Genomic DNA, 16,201 nt, shown 5'->3' with positions numbered 1-16,201 from the left:
TATATAGCCTTCTAGCAGTTGTAGCAATGCTCATAAACACATTTATCAGCAACGATTTCTCTTAAAATTTGCCCAAGAGCAAGCTCTATGTACATTTCTTCTTCAAAGAAATACTTCTGAGCAAAATCAATGAATGGTATTTGTACATATGGCTCAATTTTAAATACAAGCTAGTCTCAGATCATAACACGCTAACATCAGATTGAGTTTGAATGTCAATTTGCCAGCTGTTCCTGGGTATAGAAGGATGAGGCAAAACTAGTAATGACTGTACCTTGCCGATCAAAATAGAAAACACACAGGTCAACAAAACTTATTTATGTCACCTTCATTATCCTTGAGTGTGAAGTTTGGGTTCATGGGCAGGCGCTCATCGAGGAAAAAACTAAACCTTGGTCCATTGGCAAAGTCATCTTTATCAGTGGCAGCAATGGTATGAATAACCTAAAGAAAAGACAGACACTAACAGTAAGTTAATTTGTTTATCCCTTTGACTTTAATTATACTGTCATTTTAGTTGTTGTAATTAATGAATTTTAAAGATCTATTTTTCTACTCAAGTGTTTAAAATTAAACACATCAAAGAACCAATTAACTTGCTTACCATCCAAGATTTTAGAAAAAGAGTTTTAGTTTAATTTTAAATACCCACCCTGTATTATACATAAGGATATAAAAACATTTTGAATTAATATTCTTTGTGAACTATAATACTTTGGCACTTATTTTCTTGGGACTTACAATATCTGGGGCTAAGTGGTCATCAAATTAGGGTCGATTTTTTTAAATCAGGAAGCATTTTTGCATAAATATTACATTCCAGTGTCCAGGTAGAAAATGTTGCTATCTAGACTCATCTCTGTCCATTTAATGTAAGAACATTAGAGTCCCCTTCTTAAGGATTCAAAGGAAGCAAGAAATGGCACTGCAGGCACTAAATTTCATAGGAGAGATTGGGTTCCGTGAACTGTAATATGTTCATTCTCTAAACTGTGGTGCAAGCAACCACAGAACTCTCGGGTTTTTTCTGATTAATTTTGATCTTTCTGGTGGCTTAGACACAAGATTTTCAATTCATATTAGTGAATATTCAGGAGCAGAATGAGGTAAAATATAGGGAAAAAAGAATTCTGGTGGCAAAAGAGAGAATGCAAATTCTAATTACCTTGCTCAAAACTGCCTTTAAAATTGGTCCCCAAACAAACAAATGGCAATGTAGGGTGTATCCTATTTTTAAAAATGTTCTAAATATGCTGATTATCTCCTTTTACTTTTTAAACAAGGAAAAGGAAACACTAATGTAGCTTTAATTTGATGATATTTTTTGCAAAGTGCAAAAGTAATAGTTTCTAGGAATATTCTAGGGAAATAACACATATAAAGAATAGCACAGCCGATTTTATTGTTTAATGAATAAAGAAAACTGGCTGGGCTTATAGCATGGGAGGAGGAAGGCAGAGTTAGGGAGAAGCCATGGAGCTGCTGGAGATAGACACTGGAAATTTTACTCAGTAAGCCACTGCCACGTGGTGATGCACAGATTCACATCAATGGGTTAAATTAATATATGAGTTAGCCAATAAGAAGCTAGAGCAAATGGCCAAGCAGTGATTTAATAAAAAAGAACAAAGAAAGAATAGTACAGCGAAAACTCCAAATCTCCTACTTTGTACTGAGAGTATTGGTTGGTAAATGAGATAACGAAGAGAAGCCAGAAAAATAATATAGAACTCAAACAATAGGACCAGCATGCCCTTGTGTCATGACACATTGGCGAAGTTTAGAGAATTGAAGTGGTAGGTTGTTTTTCCATGCATTTGCAGGTATAACCGCACACCCCTGCCATCTGTCTTTAACCTTTGAGATCTCTCTGGCAAAGTGTTCCTTAGCCCCCATCTTGATTTGTAGAGAAAGATGTTTCTGTTGTGATTTTTTTTAATTCCTTGCTCTCAAGAGTATTTAGTTTAGAGATGAATGTTCTCCCTGAAGTTTTCCTCTTCTATTTTAAGTACACTACATCTCCACATCCATGTTTTTCTCATTTGACTTTTGATTCCAAACAGATGAAGGCACTGACGAGGAATAAAAAGCAATCTAAGTGTTTTTCTCAACTTCACAGAAAGCTGCAAATAGAGTTCAAAATGTTGTGTCAACTGAGCAATACATTTGCATTTTCTATGCGCCAGTTCTTAGTATAATCCAAGAGAAAATCATGTTTTATTTTCAAATTTGTTTTCAAGGTTAAATACACTCAGATATCACACCTCATGTATCAGTGCCCAATGTACACACAGGCAATGGCAGGCACACATACACTCACACACTCACTGACATACACGCACTCACACACAGACACACTCATGCAGTCTCTCACACAACAACACATTTATTGTCCACACATGGACATTACACAAAAAAATATTTTTTTAAAAATGGTTTAAAACTAATAATGAATTCATAATGTTCATCCATTATGAATTCATTAGTTTTAACACTACTTTCCCTGAAATATTTTATAACATTATGATGTATTTAAAATTAAATTATTAATACAGTGTAGAATTAGGATTGGAAAAGAACAAATTAGCTGGACACACTGAGATTTTATCTTAAGTTTACAGCATCATTTTCTTTGCTTCTTATTTCATAGTGAACTTATAAATAAATATAATACTTTCTAAGTCATAGAATCATGAGCTTATATGCAGTAATTCTGAGGTATCTAGTCTTATATTTTTTTGCTTTTTAATATTTCTAAAGCATCCTTTCTATTTTTGCACAAATAATTTCAGATTTGAATTAACAAAGAGTGCATTGACGGCATCTGTTTGCTTAAAGCAACCTCCAGTCTTATCTACAGGCCAAACTAATTATTGCATTTTGATGCAAAGTATCCTGTGTTCCTGATACTGTTGCAATTTTGATTCTCAAGGACAATTTCATTTCCACTTGTATTTACTTAATTTCATAGCCATCATTCTTCTCCTTTGTATGTATTGCTTCTTTTCATTCATTCTTCTGTGTATTACTTCATTACGCCTTTATTAAAACTATATGAATAATCCATGTTATTCATTTAAAAGATGATTTAAAAGTCTAGCACATGCTTATACAACTGATCGTTCTCTCTAATAAATATTTTCAGAATTGGCACTTAATTTACTGTTATGAACAATCTCTATTTTTGTAACTGTTGGGTAATATGTAATATCCACCAACAATTTTGATGTTTCCTGGTTTCACACAAGTGTTCTCAGTCAAGAAACCACGTTCTGATTAATGCTTAATATATTTGGTTATTTTGTCAGATCTGACAGACAGAAAACCATGAAGATGCTTCACCTTTTAAAAGTAAAGGAAGAATCAACTTGCTATTCACTGACTACAAATAAATAAACACTGAGAAAATTTTGACAATATCTGAAAATAAATGTAACTGCTTTAAAAATATTATTGACCATAATGTATTGATATGAGGATACATTACTGGTAAAAACTAAATCTAACATGTTAAAGTTATTATTAATTTTCTTTTCTTTTGTTACTTTCTTATAGCTTTTTATTTTTCTATTTTATTTTTTTAATTTATTTATTTCTTTATTAATTAATTAAAGATTTCTGTCTCTTCCCCATTGCCGCCTCCCCTTTCCATCCCCCTCCCCCACTCTTCTTCCCCTCCCTCGTCAGCCCAAAGAGCAATCAGGGTTCCCTGCCCTGTGGGAAGTCCAAGGATTTTCTACTTAAAAAGACACTTTTATATTTACTTTAGTTACTTCATTTTATTGTTATATTTAAGCAGCACTGGGAACAGAACTTTGAATCTGGCCCTTGGTGTGATAAGAAAGCCATCCATGACGGAGCTGCATTGCTTGATGGCGTAGCATTTTCTAAATGTAAAACCTTCAGCCTTCACATTAGATATGAAGTCCTAAGAAATGCTTAACATGTTGTTTAAGTTAACCCATGATTGTGTTCAATGCCAAATACTATATGAGATCACATAAACTTATTTTATAAACATATGAAGTATTGTAGGTTAAATGGATTAAAGTACAATAAACTATAATTCTGTATAAAACTTGTTATATTTTCATATGAAGTTATGTAATCGATAATATGTATGTATGTGATATAACAGGCTACATTAAATTATAAAATGATATTTTTATTTTGTTATATGTTCTTATATAATCTAGGCTATACTGAACTTCTAGCCATACATTAGTGAGGGTGAGTTACAGGAAGTGAGACAGTAGGTGCACTTTTATTTTGGCTGTGGTTTTCATATATTTTGTCAGGCAGCATATAAGATTAATTTATATTTCCCACTTTTTTTTTGGCCTCAACCACTCCAGCTTTCCTTCATGGGTGTTAATTCTAATGGGTGGCACAGCGGATCCAACCTTCTTTCCTGTCTATGTTTTCTTTATTTTCCCCATCTCATAATACATAGGTTCTCTCATAATGCATAGGTTCTCTTAACAGTGTATGCAAACTCAAATGTGTGCATGCCCACACCCCTTTCATAATCGATATTTCACCATCATGTGTTTAGTCTCAAAACGTGTATGATCCAGACTCTCCTCACAGATACAACATCTAGGCTTCATCAGGTCATGAGAGGAGTCAGCTACTCACTGAATACAAAGCTGGATACACTTTAATTGTCATGATGAATAGATCATACCTAAATGGGCTCATTGTTCTGAATTGCATTAGGATGCATGGAAAATTCATTTTCTGTGATGTTCAAAAGTCTACCTAAAACCTTATAAAATTATCATCACTGAGCATAAAAATGACACAGAGGGATTTGGGGGATAAAACCTAAGAATAATAGATATAAAGCTGCTTATTTTTCTTCCATTCAGAGGGTAGGAAGAAAAGAATTAGCTTACCTGACCAGGCTTAGAATTTTCACAGACAACAATATCATATTCCCTGGCAAGTTCCGGTGGGTTGTCATTGACATCGAGAACTCTAATGCCCACGGAGACATGGCTCAGCAAATCAGGATTGTCTGCAAAACACACAGGGATGTATTTAGTATTTCAACACACACTTTAAAGACTTGGCTTACAGCAAATCTCCTTAACGCTGTGGCTTGCCTCTAGCTCAGTATGCTGTAGTGTGACTTTTGCCAAAGACAACTGCATGAAGTCTCTCTCTGCTAGCACTCATTAGCTCACAGAGAAGAAAGAAAAATGCAAGCCATGTCTTGACATGAATACCAAAACCAGGGCTCTCTTCCCATCAAGGAATAGCATATTATTAAGAAACCGGAGTGAAAGAACGCTATCAGAATTCATGGGAAGCTGTTAGAACCTAAGAGATGAACAAGTGAATGTGGAAAACCCCAAGAAGAGCAGAGAAACTGCTAAAAAGTCAAAGAAAGCAATACCAAAAACATACAATCTGTAACATTCAAGGTTTGTAAATAAACTCGGAGAAAATAGTAGGTGAGGTTTTTATAACATATATATTTACTGTCATCTCATGTGAGACTGTATGCAGTTTGTAATAACAATGTTTGATTTCAATAAAAATTTAGCAAGGAATTTACATATACCGAATTTATTTGAAAATATTATATTATATCCAATATTATAAAATATTATGTTGTTATATATATAATTATTTTATATTATAATATAAAATTAAATAGTATTATATATAATATTAAACATGGTCTCTACATTTTCCAGAAAGTTTATTAACTCTAAGATTTAGTATTAAAAAAATACTTGTTTTTTTTTCCTCTTTTGTTTCAAAGCATAAAATTTAAAAATCATTGCAGGTAAACTAAATTTTCAACTCTTTCTAGCTGCCTTGGTTTTGATCTATCTTTATTTGTCATTTTCTTTGTTATTGATGCCATGTCCTTATAAGATTCACAACAACAGGTCTCTGATCTCCAAATTATACAAATAAGGCAAGAAATTGTTCATCAAAAGAACAAATAATCCAATAAAGAAAAATGGAATATAGACTCTCAACAGAGGAATCTAAAATGGCTGAAAGACACTAAAGGAAATGTTCAACATCCTTAGTCATCAAAGAAATGCAAATCAAAACATCTCTAAGATTCAATCTTACACCTGTAAGAATGACCAAGATCAAAAACACTGATGGCAACTTATGCTGGAGAGGTTGTGGGGTAAATGGAACACGTCTGCATTGCTGGTAAGAATGCAAGCTGGTACAGCCCCTTTGGATATCAGTGTGGCGATTTCTCAGAAAATTAGGAAACAACCTTACTCAAGACCCAGTAATACCACTTTTTGGTATATAGTCAAAGGATGCTCAATCATGGCACAAGGATATGTGCTCAGCTATATTCATAGAATCATTGTTTGTCATAGCCAGAACCTGTAAACAACCTAAATGCCCCTCGACCAAATAATGGATAAGGAAAATGTGGTACAGTTACAAAATGGAGTACTTCACAGCAGAAAAAAATAACGACATTTGCACAAAAATGGATGGAACCATCATTTTGAGTGTGGTAACCCAGACCCAGAAAGAAAATTATCACATGTATTCACTCATAGGTGCTTTTTAAACATAAAGCAAAGAAAACCAGCCTACAAACCACAAACCCAGAGAACTTAGGCAACAATGCAGACACTAAGAGAGACATACATAGATCCAGTCTACATCGGAAGTAGAAAAAGACAAGATCTCCTGGGTAAATTGGGAGCGTGGGGACCTTGGGAGAGGATTGACAGGGGGAGGGAAGAGATAGGGAGGAGAGCAGAGAATAATTCAGAGCTCAATAAAAATCAATAAAAAAAGCAATGCTATTCTACAAAAGTAATCACCCAAAGTTTATATTAAGCACTCAGTCAATTTACAGTGTTGTTTTGGGTTGTAATTATAGGTATACATGGCCACATGCAGCTCACAAGATAAGGAGGCGATACATCAACAAGGAAATGGACAATCTGTATAAAACTATATTTTAAACTAAGTATATTTTTGGGAAAATTTCAGAAAGAATATTTTGGCATATTATTATTGATATTTAATAAAACAAATAAATTCACACATGTGTAATTTACTCTAAAAAATTTTTCAATGAAAAATGTTTCCCATGTGTGGTGATGCACACCTTTAATTCTAGAACTTGGAAAATAGACACAGGTGGATCTTTGTATTTTTGATATTGTAGTCCAGTCTGGTCTACGGTGTGAGTTCCAGAGCCACCAGGGATACACAGTAAAATCCCATCTCAATAAACAAACAAAAAAAAAAAGAAAACAAAATAAAATAAAAAGTGTCCCAAATTATTTTATATCATTTAAAAAACTTTGAACTAATACAACACCATCTTCCTACAAATATTATACATCAGTAGATTAATAAAATAATAGTGAACCACTCCCCTACCTTACTGAAATAAAATCTGCTGTGGTGAATATAAATATATACTTATGCATAGATACATACACAAATACTATATACTTACACACATGCCTATATATATGTATACATGCATCCATGCATCCATGCATCCATGCATCCATACATACATACATACATACATACATACATACATACATACACACACATACATAAATGAGACCAGTGTAGAGAACTACATAGGGAAAGAAGAGAGATGAAGAAATAGAGAGGGAAGAAAGCGTACCTTAGTAGGTTTTTATTGGTGTTCTATAACCACAGGATCAGAAACACCTTGTGGAAGAGGGGTTTAATTGGCTTAGACTGCCACATCACAGTCCTACATCAAAGGGAGTCAGGGCAAGAAATGAAAGCAGGGACTAAAGCAGAGCCCACGGAGGGATGCTGCTCCTTATCATATCCCATGTGTTCTCAGTTTGCTTTACATTCAACTCAGGAACACCTGCACATAGATAGACCTGCCACAGATGAATGATGCCTTCCAAATCAATCAGGGAAAAAATATTCTATCAATTTGCCTCCACACCAGTCTGATGGAAGCATTTTTGCTGGGTAGGACATTTCTTCCAAGATAACTGTAACTTGTGTCAAGTTGGTAAAAAGTAACCAGAACAAAGATGAATATTCTTAAATAAGTAGAAACTATCAATATAGCAAATTAATTACAGAACACATGGAACCACTGAACATAGAGACAGAAAACAAGAAATAAAGCACAGCACCCACTCATTCTAATGAAAAAACAGAAAAATATTGAACATAAAATGTTTTTAATTATGAAAACTAACAAGTCTTATTAACCAAAGATAAAAGAACTTAAGAATAAGTCTAATAAATTATGCATGAGATCTAAATCCAGAAGGTTTTATTGAATTCTATTAAAGAAGAGCTAATACAATTAAGATCTGTATTATGTCTGTGGTTAAGGAGACAAAATAACATAAGCAAGACTGCTTTCTCTCCAGACCGATGTGCGGCTTCAATATAATTAAATACTAACCCCTGGAAACTTCTCATAAAAACTGAAATTTGATTCTAAGTTTTATAAACACAAAGGTTATTTGGACTTTCAGGGGAAATACACAGGAAAGAGACTGGATCCATGCTTCACTGAAGGTTCTTTATCATATTAAAAGTACTGTGGCAGCATCAGGGAGGCAGCCAAAGAGAAACAGAAACAGAATTGGGGATGACAGAGGACCCTGAAAGTGCTCTGTAATAATCCAGGAAATGAAGATCAGTTGAGGGCAATCATTATATCAAGGCAAGATTTTCACTCTACTCAGTGTCCACATAGCAAGGAGAAATAAAGTGTTAACGCTGATAAGTATTACAGTAATAAATTAATTATTATTTTATTCTGACAAGGTTTACACTGAACCTTAAAATGTATATTAAGGGACATAAATGTATAATCCCAAACTAAACATAAATTTTGAAAAGATATGAACATGAATATATGACTAAGAGGAAAATTTATAAAAGGGGATTTTAGCACCCTCTGAGTTGTTCCCATATGTGATAAAAGAGCAGTTTGTCAGAATTCCACTATGGAAGAGACATTGGCACCACAGGAAACTGACAACAGATTTTTCTCTAGAATAAATAATAAAAACTATTACATGGAAAGGAGCAAAATACAAGCTCCATGCAAAGTTAGATTGAAAAATTAAAATACGAAAAATCCAATATCATTAAAGAAATGAAAGTTAGTCAGCTAAGTGGCCATTCTATGACAAATAGATTGTCATAACATTATGCTGTTGATAAAATTAGTACAAGAATAAGATTGGCCAACATATGATATTTGGTTCTGAATTTTTGTGACAAATATCCAGCCACTTCTATGGATTTGTGGGTAGTAAATTTATAGCATAGCCCGAATCATTTTCTCAATAATGTCAGAAGAGCATCTCTAACTTTCATAAAGTTATGTAATATAGGAAAGCCAAATAATATAAAATTAAGTAACAGTGTTAAAGGCCGTTTCCTCTAGGATAACGTTCTTAGCAGCAACACTAGTTATTAATTTAAAAAACTTAAAGACATTATCTGTTTGTATGTAGGTATACATGTTTGTGGGTATGCATGTTTGCACGTGTGTGCTGCTTGTGTGCAACAGCATATGTGAGGAGGTCAGACTAAAACTTATAGGCATCGGTTCTGTCCTTCTGCCTTACCGACCTGGAGATCAAATTCAGGTTATCAGTCCTGGGAAGCAGGCACCTGTACTGGCTTAGCCATCTGATTGGCTCTACCAACACTAATTCTTAGATGAAGACATTTATTTAAAATCTGCCTATTATTATCCCATGAATGGCCTTTTTCAGTTATTAAATGTGTCAAAAGTAATACAAATAATAGTTTCCTGTAATTCACCATGTAATTACCAAAATCTATTATTTTATCATCTATGCATAGTAAAAGAAAATGTGATACCTGTAGATTTTTCGAAGTATGTTATATAGATAAAATAAATACATATTTGCTCATGCTATTTAAATACTGAATTAATTGTGTGTGTGTATGTGTGTGTGTTTCAGGAGGTAAAGTGGAGTCAAAATGCTGTCCTCTAGTCAGGCTACACCTATATTTGCAAGGGAAGCTAGTTTGATGATCTTCAGTATTTCTTCCTTGCCTTCCAATAATATTACAGCCATGTGCTCTGCTCACTTTATATAACAAACCCTTATAGTCAGCTTAAATCAATATTATGGCCTTTTTTTGAAATATATTTGGCATGTGAATCTTTGCTAAATCTTTTAATTAGTATTTTAAGTTTTTTGTTTTGAATTATATATAATAATAATTGGAATGATCAAGTTTACACAAAGCACTTTGGCAAAGCCAGTAGTTTTAGCATTTGTTAGTATCCCTATTTCTGGTCTTGAATTGCCAAGTATTTGCATGTATTTACTCTCCTACAATTACCTATACTTTTCATGTTTCTATAGCTCACATTTTGTGCAAAGGAAACTATCCCAGAAACCAATAAGCATATCAAGGAAACAAGGCCTTCATATGTCCTGGGTAGATGGGTAGATTCATCTTCTCCTGTGCTTGGCAGTCAGGGTTGAAAGCAGCACCAATGAAAACAGAAAACTAGCTTTTTATAAAAGGATTCTTCAGAGATGACACCTCTGGTAAGAACTTACAGAGAAGAGAGAGCAAGTCTTGAATACAAAACACTCTGTGCTTCCGTACCTGCCTGTCCAGTTTGTATTTTGTTTGGCAATTGGCATGCACTTGAATCCATTCCATGTAAACTCAACCACTCAAGACTGAGACAGGACACTGTCCACATGAGATGCTGCTTTTACATTCCTAATGCTGAATAACTAGGCCATATTATGATCACTAAAATATAATCATTTAGGATCAGACAAGCAAGTTTTTATTAACTCCTACTTCCATCCTGTATTGAGCAGGAAAATAAGCCGTGAGCCTAAGCTAAGCACATTGAGGAAGTGTATGAGCACAGTACTTACACAACAACACTGTGTCAGACACTGAGTACGAATAATTTAGAAGAGAACCATGAATGATAGGAAAAGTTTTATTTACTTCCAAACTCAATTTTTTTAGAGTTCCATATTTTAACTAAACATAATTTTAATTAAAATGTATTTGAGAACTGAACACTTTTGATTCTTTTATTCACTAGTTCCTAAGCTAGTACCTCATTTTGACTGTCAACCGTCTTAGCTGCAAGTTTGTTTGTAGATGCTGTAATTTGTTTGTATGACTAATTTTCAGATTTTTTTTAAAACATTAATGCAATATTTGTTCTTTTTAAATAAGACTTTGGATACTTCTTATAATATTTTAAACTAAGTGTATTTTCATCAGAGATACTTAAATACTACTTCAAGCACTCTGCAAACTGGGAAAATTGCAAATTTGCTATGTTTATGCCTTAATTAGTGCAATATTTAGCTGTCTGTTTCTTGTAAGAGGCAATTAGAATATCATACAAATATTGTAAGAGTGACCATGGGAGAAAGTTGAATGGAAAGATTAATCATGTCAAAACAACATTTATAAAAGAACAAAAGGTATGTGATGTCAGTTCTCTAGTTGTTCTTTTAATATGTACTTAAATATGCAAATGATTCCTTCCTTACAGACCTTCAGTGTGCCAAGAACTATCATAAGGCAGGTGGATCCCTGTGAACTCGAGGCTAGTATGGTCTACAAAGTGAGTTCCAGGACAGCTAGGACTGTTTCACAGAGAAACCCTGCCTTGAAAAAAAAAAATAGTTTACAGCCTTTCTTGTCTTCCCAGTCATTTGAATCTCAGTGCTGAAGAACTGTTGTTATTCATTGAGTTAGTGCTTAGCTTTGCATGCCAAGTCCTTGCCTGAAGACTCCTCTCTGGAAAAACTTTTACAAGTGTTTTACCTTCAATTCTGTAAAATCCACATACTTTTTCTTACAGGATTCTGGCAGAGAAGGAACCTTCTTCTTCCTATTTATATGTCCCTGTGATTTGTTCTCACCTATAAGAGTAACTATAGTCGTTATTTTTTGTTCATTAAAAAATGCTTTCCAACATTCCCTTTACTTTCCCATTAAAAAATCATTTGGCAAGCAAAAAAATTTAATCTCTATTTTTCCTGTCACACGGTTTTGATTGAAAATTTATCAAGCTTAGCTTTATAACAGTGAATCATTGAATGAAATTTATATAACGGAAAATTAAATTAACTAAATATGTTAAAAATAATTGATTTCACACAATGAAAAATAATATTTTACACATTATACGTGGGGGGGGGTTAAAAATACAAAAAGAGGGAACTTCGAATTGAACCATTAAAATACATCTCATGCATCCATCTTTTTTTTCAGTGAGCATAATTTAAGCTTATTTATCTCATAGTCGTTATTCCAAGTCCTGGAATGAAATGAATTACTTAAGGAAAAACCATTCTCTTCAGGACATGATTTTGTCCATTGTACACACAAATACTACAGTTCCCAATAGGTCTGCGGTGTTATTCCTTGGTAATAACACAAGTTTTGAAGCTTCAAATTTAAGTGGTCCTTTGATCTTAGAGAAATGAATGCTGTATTTGTTCTGTTAAACATAACTCCAGAGTCAAAATAACCTACTCTTATTTGAAATTAAGACATATAACTTCTCACATTGATTATGAAATAAATTAGAAACTGTTTTTTCTTTAGCTACGCAAAAATGACGTGACAGGTCAGTTCAGTTGGACTACGAAGACCTAGCTGAAATTTGTCCTCTGATGTTTCTAATATTTCTGAATCCCAATATTTATTTCCCGTCTTAGTATCCTTACTTATAATGACCGTGAAGACTATTTTAGCTTTCATCTTTATAGACTATAAAAATTCATTACATGATCAACTCTTATGCCCTCCTTTGAACTTGCATCTACAGCTATGCTTCTGTGCTGCCTAGAACATTATCAACTGAATGGGGAAACATTTATTTCTGAAGGAAAAGTTAATACATCATCAACAGGAGAAATCTGACCTGTTTATTATTTTCATTTTTCAGAGGAAGTAATATAAATACAACAAAATTTTCATTCAGCATCATCAATTACAGATGGTTATTTGGTTAATTTTAGGAGCAATGGAAATTATAGGAAATAGTTTAGGAAATAATCACATATGTTTTAAAATATTCAAAAAATATATATTCATAGTATTTGTAAGCTTGATTATTCGCCAAGACCCAATTTCTCTGTGAACTGACAAAATTTATATTTTAGGATAGTGGCTTCCAACTAATACAGGAACAAAATCCAAATTAGTTTCTACTATGTGTGAATTTTATATATTATATTTCAAAAAATTGTGAGTTAACTACTTTAAAATTTGGCTATTTGTTCTTTTCATGTACATATATTCATGCAGATGCCTTAATAAATATAATATTATAAGAATGTTAATTTAAGAAAAATAACATACAAGGAATTGAAAAGGAAGTCTACCCTGGAAAATATGTGCATCTCAATTTACTGTCAAAATAATTTGTAATAGAATCAACAAGTATAGTAGTTACATGAGTCTGGGAATGGAAGTGGAGAAAGAATTTCCACTCAGAAAACTCAAAATTTCTTCTTCCTGATTAAGTGGTTGTTGGTATAATTAATGTTATTTGAGTTAATTAGCAATTAGAATCATGATAAACTTTTGAGGGGATAGATATTTAGTTTCCATGAAAAGATCATGATATTATATACAAAGTTTATGTCCATAACCCTAAACTTATGGGTGAACTCAGTTATTTTGTGAAATGAGTCAAAAATTCTAGAGAACACTGAAACCCAGCTTAAAACAAACACACATGCACACACATACACACACACACAGTTTATATATATAAACATATATATACATATACATACATACACACATATATGACATGTATAAATATATACAGTCACACAGAAATATATATTGCACATATATACTCACACTACACATAAACCCATATGTGTATATAGACATTTGCATATGCATACATGTGTGTATACATATAGACAGATAAATGGAGAGATAGATGTGTGTGAGTGTGTATGTGTGTGTAAATTACTGTAATAAGGATGTGTAAACAATCAAAGAAAGCAAGTAATGAATAGAAATCAGAAAGGAATGTCTTATTGTAAAATAAAAATAGTTTATCTTAACATAAACATGTGTTACCTTATAAATACAATGACAGAGAAATTGCTCAGTTTTCAGCGTATCCTGCTGCCAGGCATAAGTACCCTACCTCTACCCCAAGAACCTTAATGGTAGAAGGAGAAAATGTTCCCGCAAAGGATTTTCTGACCTCCACACAGAGTCTGCCAATTACTTCCACTGCCAATTAATCAATCACTTATGAGTAATATAAAAATTGTTAAATATATAATAAAAGATCCTTGAGATGAAATACAACCATAAGAAAGATGTATCTGAACGGTACAATTGACAATATTGTTAAGTTATAAAAGCCACTCCAGCAAACTTTTGTGTGAACTACACTAGATAGAAGATGGCACATAGATAAAGGATAACATAAATTTTGAAAGATTAGTAAATTTGTTCACAAAAGATTTTGTACATACAACTGTGAGAACATAGAAATACCTTCTAAAATATTTTATATTCACCACATCATATCAAAATTAGACTGGAATTCTAAGTCTAATCAGACATATAAAACTAAGTGAAGTATCATTTCCAAATGATAAACAAAATAAGAATTTTCAGTGTTGTAAATATTACAGTAAAGTTAAAACTAAGTTTATTTCTCTTAAATGTAGACACACATGCATTTATTTTATTATAGAAACAATCAATCATTGATTCATGTACAGAATACTAAATGTTGGGCCCAAATATTATGTCAACTTTGAAATAAAAGTATCAATCGCTAATGTATCAAATATTAATTAACAGGAAAATAGTTCAGTATTTTTTGATATCCAAAACCAAATCGGTTTATATTGAAAACAAATAAGAATTAAATGCATGCCATCAGAAACATGGATAAATATATACATACTGTGCAGTTTTACAGCAATGGAGAGTTTATAAACAATACCCAGAATTTCTTACAAACTTCCTTTCTGTTTATTTCTGGAAATGGCAGAGATTGAAATGAAATAAATGATAGCTGGGCAGGAAGGCGTGAGAATCAATGCTAAGTGGAAATGCTAGAGAATTTCAATGAAGTTTATTTTGTATCTAGGGTAGAAGTCAGTGGTGATTTTAAATGGCTGTGCATTATTTTTGGATTTTTTTTTTTTGAGACAGGGTTTCTCTGTAGTTTTTTTGGTTCCGGTCCTGGAACTAGCTCTTGTAGACCAGGCTGGCCTCAAACTCACAGAGATCCGCCTGCCTCTGTGCATTTTTATCTCACTGAAACACAGCAACATCTGTCCATTTCATTACATGTCAAAATTATCTGATAAACGAGAAAGCACAGGAAAAACAAATCAAATCCACATGCATTCTTGAATTTTAGGTTCTACACTCCCATGGCCTGTAATCCTCTGCTGAATAAACCATCATAGTCAAAACGTCATGGACTACCTTTAATCTGAACCATTCACTAAAACTGTTCCTATTTTAGTCATCTAACATCAGGTATGAGTAATACTCTTTAACGAGATTTAAAGTCATTATTTGGAGTACAGATTTTTCCTGTCACTCCTCGGGCTAGACACTGACATTTTTATACATAGAAAGAATTCCAGATGAGGAATTTATTTCTCTTCACTATCAGTGAAAGCAATACCACTTTCATTGCTGTTATTCCCTTTGTGTGCCAAGGGGGGAAACCATGCCAATTAGAATGGTGATGTGTGCTAAGTAAAACTGATAATATGAACACATTTGTGGAAGACAGATGACAGATATCAAAATATCATAGTGACAGTAACAAAATGATGTCTGGAAGCTCTGGGAACTTGAAACCACTTGTTCTCCACTAATAGATTTTTGAATTATTAGATGCACCTGCATAAAAAATAATTTCTGGTTAAAGTCAACTGGGACTATATTCATTACACCTAAATTTAATTTGTACCACCTGAAATTACCAGTTGAATTAAATTTTAAAAAGGTGGTTTTGTTCTTTAAATATAGTTGCATGAGGAAAAAAGAGTCAATGAATAAAGAAGATACAAAAATGACTTTTCAAATGAGTTAGGCATGCAATAAAAGAAAACTGTTAAATAGTGAACTGAAATTATGTATCCTCATCACTGCAAGTCACGTCCCGTTGTTTTCATTACTGTCATTTAATTCA

The 16,201-nt window shown here is 33.0% G+C and overlaps 1 protein-coding gene across 4 annotated transcripts in view; it reads right to left on the bottom strand.

Moving 5' to 3' along the window:
- The window catches only part of Cdh18 (cadherin 18), a 319,968-nt gene that overhangs the window by 19,397 nt on the left and 284,370 nt on the right, over window positions 1-16,201 (bottom strand). For all 4 annotated transcript variants that reach the window (XM_050120488.1, XM_050120490.1, XM_050120491.1 and 1 more), the window contains exons 9-10: window positions 4,899-5,020; window positions 327-444 (exon numbers count right to left, since the gene is read on the bottom strand). In XM_050120488.1, coding sequence (XP_049976445.1) covers window positions 327-444; window positions 4,899-5,020 — 240 coding nt within the window. The remainder of the gene's footprint in view (window positions 1-326; window positions 445-4,898; window positions 5,021-16,201) is intronic.

Source organism: Alexandromys fortis, unplaced genomic scaffold (assembly GCF_014885135.2).
Source record: "Alexandromys fortis isolate MF-2015 unplaced genomic scaffold, M_Fortis_MF-2015_v1.1 scaffold_191, whole genome shotgun sequence".
NCBI lineage: Eukaryota > Metazoa > Chordata > Mammalia > Rodentia > Cricetidae > Alexandromys > Alexandromys fortis.
This window is presented reverse-complemented; position numbering and strand designations above follow the sequence as displayed.